The sequence below is a fragment of the Bufo gargarizans genome, chromosome 2 (assembly GCF_014858855.1).
Source record: "Bufo gargarizans isolate SCDJY-AF-19 chromosome 2, ASM1485885v1, whole genome shotgun sequence".
Lineage (NCBI taxonomy): Eukaryota > Metazoa > Chordata > Amphibia > Anura > Bufonidae > Bufo > Bufo gargarizans.
In genome coordinates, this window is record NC_058081.1 from 602,052,714 (window position 1) to 602,059,329 (window position 6,616).

General features: G+C 37.1%; 1 protein-coding gene across 1 annotated transcript in view; it reads left to right on the top strand.

The window, feature by feature from the left end:
• The window catches only part of WNT4 (Wnt family member 4), a 71,063-nt gene extending 64,745 nt beyond the window's left edge, over nt 1-6,318 (top strand). The window contains exon 5 of the mRNA XM_044281946.1: nt 615-6,318. Within this exon, the coding sequence (XP_044137881.1) occupies nt 615-1,082 (468 nt within the window). The 3' untranslated portion in view covers nt 1,083-6,318. The remainder of the gene's footprint in view (nt 1-614) is intronic.
• The last annotated feature ends 298 nt before the right edge of the window (nt 6,319-6,616 follow it).

Sequence of the window (6,616 nt, forward strand, 5' to 3'; positions counted from 1 at the left end):
ACATAGCCTTTAAGAACAAAAGTTCCAAGGGATGTGATAATCCAGCTGAATCTCTTAAAGGAGTTCCCACTAAGAATATTTAACACCTGTCCACAAGGGTGGGTGAGAAATGTATGATTACTGAACACCTGATAATCACTACAACAAGGGTCCCAAGTCCCCTGTTCCCTGCAGGACCATTTATATCAGCACCATGGAATGTGATCGAAGTGACAGTGTACATGCTCTACCACCACTCCATTCAAGTGGTGGGTTCCACTTCTCAGCTGGAAAACTCTATTAATTGTAGGTTAGAGATTTTGATAATTCAGCTTTGAGACAAAACTATTGCAGTTTTGCCTGTAGTTTAAATGGCACTCTGTCATGCATTACCAAAACCTTTTCTTTGGAGACTTCCACTGTTACCTTCTGAAATGACGTATCAATTAACTCAAAACAATTAATGTGGAAAACATTTTAAACCAAATTTTTTTGGCCAATTTTGGTAAACATTCCATAATGTATAGTACAATTCAGCCTAGTATATATAATACAATTCACTTAGCTTCTCAATCATACATGATGTTCTGCATATTTGCCTGTCAATGATCCATCATTTCTCATTTTGCTTGTAGGCCATCCTCAATAACATGCGAGTGGAATGCAAATGTCATGGTGTCTCTGGATCATGTGAAGTGAAGACCTGTTGGAAAGCCATGCCTCCATTTCGAAAAGTTGGAAATGTTCTGAAGGAAAAATTTGATGGAGCTACAGAAGTGGAGCAGAAAAAAATTGGAACAACCAAAGTTTTGGTCCCCAAAAATTCTCAATTTAAACCACACACAGATGAGGACCTGGTATATTTAGATTCCAGTCCTGATTTCTGTGACCATGATTTAAAGAATGGTGTTTTAGGAACTACTGGCCGGCAATGTAACAAGACTTCCAAGGCTATCGATGGTTGCGAGCTTATGTGCTGTGGTCGAGGGTTTCACACAGAAGAAGTTGAAATTACGGAAAGATGCAGTTGTAAATTCCACTGGTGTTGCTTCGTCAAATGTAAACAGTGCCATAAAGTGGTAGAGATGCACACATGTCGGTGATCAGACTGAAATCAATAGCCTATTTTTACCAGAATGGACAATTCTTATCTCTACACACCACCAATGTCATTCCTTCCACCATGACAAACGAAGCTCCAGAAACTGCAAAAATTATAAGGAGGGACAATGAATTTTTAAAAAAGAATATTTAAAGTCCCCAGATAACATTGATGTATATTTGTATCCTTGTTCTTATTTATTGCCGACAAACATTGAAATTCTAAGTCAGTGCTTCCAGTCTACATGTGGTGAAAATGACTTTGTGTTGCTGCTTCAAGAAGGATGGAGACCGAGACATGACCTATAAAATCTGCTGAAGGAACGGAACTCCAACAAAATATATTTAAAAAAAAAAGATTAAATAAATGGAAAGATTGAGAGAAACTTATATAGGATGACCACTATCCACCTTGTTATTCCAGTGACATTGAACTAACTTTTACAAAATGACCAAAATAACAAATGAAAAACTTTCGTTATATTTTTGAAATGGAAACAAAAATGTTAGCATAGGTATTTTATATCTATATCAATGTATATAAATATATATTCATGTTTTGTATTACAAATATTTCTGTAAAAGAAAGATTATTAAGCCCAGTATGAGGTCATTACACAGGTTTTTCCCATATTTTCTCATTCCTTGAGGACAGACAATAGACAGAACTGTACGCTCTTTTTTTACGTAGAATTTTCATTTTCCCTTTTCTTTGACTTTCCTACTGAAATTAGGAGGCAAATCTGATGCTTTGGAACTAGCTTAAAGAACAACCCTAGTCATACGTGACCTAGCTCTTCATACCTTTAGTCTTGTCCATAGGGGCATTATTATAATAATTAGTGCTGTAGGCATTCAACTCAAATGGACTTGAAAAGTAACATAACAACCACTTTTTGAACCAGAAATCTCCTTAGAGCAATTGCCACTTCCCTTGCCTCCACTCACCTTGGTAGCTCAAACAAAGTTTACTACTTAAAAAGGGGGCGCCAGTGAGCACAGGGGAGCTCTTTGGAAAATGTATATTGTCAATGACTTTACAATTTAACATAGCATTTTTCTGCACTATTTATGTTAATATTATGACTGGAGTTGCTCTTTAAAAGCCTTGAACAAAATAGAAAATGTTTTAGAAATTATTAGTTTTTTTTTATTTGTGCAACTTTTCATATTTAACTTTTTTCTATAGCTAATTCCCAGGGTCCAAAAATAATGAGAAATTGTGAGATCATTTTTTGTCAGTTGGGTAGTGTTGATAGGTTAACATTTATAACACAATATATACTAAAGCAAATCCAAGCAATAGGATAATAAATTGTAGTACATTCACATACCTCACAACATTTTAGAATTTGTTGATGCTTTTAAGCACCATCCATGATCTGATCTGAATCTTCCACAAAACACCCCAAAACTGTCCACTTCTGGGTCACGTGTGCATCAGCCCAGCACCCTTTAAAGTCATTTTGCAGGTCTGTCCTGCAAAAAATGGGTCAGTTGGAGGTATGCATTCATATTTTCATAACCTTTGGTAAGTAGGAGGGAGTATATGTAGTAGTTAAAGGGAAACAACCCTTTGTGAACATGTACGTGTCAGTTAAGTAGAAATAAAGGTACTTATAGGGTATAATTTAAACAACTTCTGACAAATTGCTCTATGTCCGCAGTAAATTTATGACCTACTGTTTCTATTGATTGGGAATCTTGGCTCACAAACCCCAATGTTGGCTAGAACAAAGAAGCAATGGCAAAATAGCCCTTTGGCCACCTTCAGCTTGGAGATTTCCATGTGTCCAAATGAGATTACCTTTAAAATCAATAAGACTGTAAATCCAATGCAGTTAAATAGAGTATGCTTGAGCACCATGGCCTGATTGGGCTTTAAAATCTCAGTGATTTGTCAGGAGATGTCCAATGGAATACATTGCCTAGAACGCACTGTTTATAGGAAGTCTACAACTTATCATTTATATAACTCAGTGACCCCTTCCCCATCCTTATTTACTTGTTTTGGAAGAAGAAGCTGCCAATTTTTGAACATTCTGTAGTTTGGCAAGTACAATTACATCTCCACATTATACTCCTATACTAAGGCTACACAAAAACCAGAGGTGTAACTAAAAGCTCCAGGTCCCCAATCCAAACTCAGTAACAGGTTCCCTACCTACCATGTGCCATTTATAATACTGGTGTTTTCTTATGTGGCAGAGGAGTCTTTGAGCCACCTCAGGCTTCAGAGTCTTCTTGCAACTGGTACCTCTGCATCCCTATAGTCATATCCCTGACACCACTCACCATGGTCTGCATTTTGTGATGTCACCATTACCACCGGCTCTTTCACTGATAATGCATGCAGCACAATGAGGCAGCAAAGTAATACCTCAGGCAAGGTATAGTTGATCCTAATTTGCTTGCAAAATTGTAGTCAATATTGTCTGGTTTAGAAAAAGCATATCTGAGTATCCTTTTAGATCATATGGAAAAGTGATTGTTACCAGAAAATGCTCCTCACATCGGCATGTTGAGATGACAGATCCACTTTAATAGATGGAGTCCCGCATTTGGGGTATCTATCTATCAGCCTGAATGGAGAAAGACTACAAAGAGTATATCTTTCTCTGGAGGACTCGCTGTGTCCATACATTATATTACACAGTACATTGATTTCAATTCACATCATTTAATGCTTTTCAAGTGAGCACTTTATTCCAGTTTCCTATACAGATTGAAGTAGATGCCTTAGTCTCCCAGCAACAGGACTCCAGGGATCATCCCACTTTCAGGGGGCTCATCTAACAACAAGGGATTTTCCAAAGTAGGCTGCCCCTTTAAGGATTAGCAGATGTACCATAGTTTGAGCATCATTGAAACCTATAAAGCATGACCTTAAGAACTATTATAGGTTGCACTGGAAACATCTTACACCATACTGTAGCTTAAATCTATATAAAGACTCAAAAGGGTTGTCTAGCTTTCTGGACTGTTTTAACTTTATGTAGCAGCCTGTTGTACCTGTTGAGAAAACCATTCTTGCAGTCCTCCTGTCCCCGTCCTGTAAACGTATCGATGAACAGGGTCATGTGCATCGATGGAGCCAATGACTGACCTCTGCAGTGATGTGTCCCCACGTGACATGTCATTGCTGTGGCATGTGCAGTTTGGGGACATGTCACCACTGAGGACAAACAGCAGCAGTGGCGCACATGACCTGTCCATAACTGACCAGAAGTAAACAGGCCCGGAACTGGAAGACTGATGAAGAGAGCCGGAACGGAGCAGCAGGGAACAAGTGAGTATATTTTTCTCAACAGGTACAACAGGCTACTATAGAAGTAAGTAACTATGCTAATATTTTATAATGATTTTAATACATTTATAATAACATTTCAAATTATTGTTTTTGTACAGATTTTTAGGAATGTCATATTGTTTTCTGATTTCAACATATTATTAGTTGCTAGACATACAACACACTGCTCCTGATAAATAGGAAATCACCGGAAATCTGAATTTAGCTTTAGACATATTCAGAGAAGAAAATATCAAATAATCCAAACCCAGTAGAAGTTATAAAAAGAATAAGTAAACTTACACTTTGTAACAAAGATTGTACTTGGATAAGGGATGGATGTCCATTAAAAACAAAACAATAACATCATCAATATTGGCTTATTTTTATGCATTGCAAATGTACAGAAGTTTTCTGAGACACAAAAAAATGGAGCAAATTGCACCAGATTTTTTAAAATGGCATATGCAGAATGATAAATGTGGTGGAGCTGCTAGACGTGTTTAACAATTTCCTCTTTCTTATGCTACTTCATGGGTGGCAAATATTATACCAATATTTTGCAGCAAAAAAGGTATGCCTTTTACAACTGCTCTTAGCCATGCCATTTTTTGTAGACACTTGTTAAATCTTGAAAAAGTATCTAAAACATAAAATACATTTGGACCATGGGATGTACCTGAATATTTTTGTCACAAATTCTGAGTTCATTTTTCCAGCTGCACAACCGCAAGGAAAATGAAACGTTACAAAGCGAAAAGCATGGACATGGAAGGTCCTCCAAAGTTAAAAAATGTAAGCGTTAGCTCATAGATGAGGGTTCTGGATTAGGGGATTCCCCTTCATAAATCTCCTAATCAATTATTGCATAATGGGTTTTCTAAACCAGAGGTCCCCTAAAACAGAAGGATATGTCATGGGCAGTACAAATGAGTTCAAAGTAGCAGATATTCCGAGGGACACGTCAAACAGATCACAAATAACCAGAAACAATGGCTTGATAAAAAATAAAAAAAATGCATGAATTTCAGAAAATAATACAAAAAATGATGTGAAAATCAATCTTGTAATCACGTAATTGCATGGTTAACCTGAGATAACTGGAATTTTAGTAAAGATGACTATAAATGGGTAAATGTCTCATAGTTGTTGCTACTCTCACTCATTACAGCTGCATATGGGGTCTTGACTTTTCTTGTCCTGGCATGTATCATTGGATATGAGAAATCTGCTATTGTGCTATGAAGTGATCGCGATTATCAGATGTTTTTTTATATAGTCCTCAAAATTGACCCAAATCCAGTCCAACTGGCAGTTAAGTTCTATTGAAGACCAGATTCACACACTAACAGCTGTGGCTGAGTGTAGGGCATTTGCCACCCAACTTTTTTGGAGGCACTCCAACTGACATTGTATGCCTGATTCCCAACATTTGGCAATTTAAAAAAATATATTACATGTAATGTTGGGGGCAAATGCACCATGCCACAACCACTGGTGTGTTAGCTTGGCCACGCCATGTTCTACAGGCTGAAATTATTACAATAGTCTTGTTGGAAGGTCTTTATTGTACTGTTATAGCTCTGTTACTGTAATAATTTACAACTCCACCAGTATATACTTATGATTCATGATATTTTTTACATCCGGAATAACGCAGCCAAAAATCATGGACTTTGGACTCTAATAACATACACCACTATCCAATATGAGGATTAACTAAGCTTTGCTTCTGGAGTCCATGTAACATGATACGCTAGTATCTCCAGCATGTTTAAGGAATCACTGGGTTACATTTGATTTATGTATCACAATTTGTTCTGGTTTCATTCTCTCTGCACAAAACATACAACATTTATATAGTCGTCTTATTAGAAAAACGTCCCATTTTTCCATTAACAAAAAATGTTTTATTTTTTTACTATGTATTTTGGGATTTTAGTGCAGGTTTATTTGACTACAGAGATTAAAAATTCTGTTGAATGTTCAAATACATAAATTGTAAGCCTCTAAGTAATTCAAGGACTGAGCTCAGTGTGCTTTATAGCTCAATGGATATATTTTACTAGCAGAAGGACCTGGCTTTGCATGGGTATATTTCATCTATGGCATTTAATGTTTGTGTGTGTTGTTAAAAGATACCGACAGTATCCACTATAACAGTGAAATCTACAGTACCCCGCCCCTTTAACAGTGACCTCCACAGCGGCCTGCCCCTTAGCAGTAACATCCACAGCGCCCTCCCCT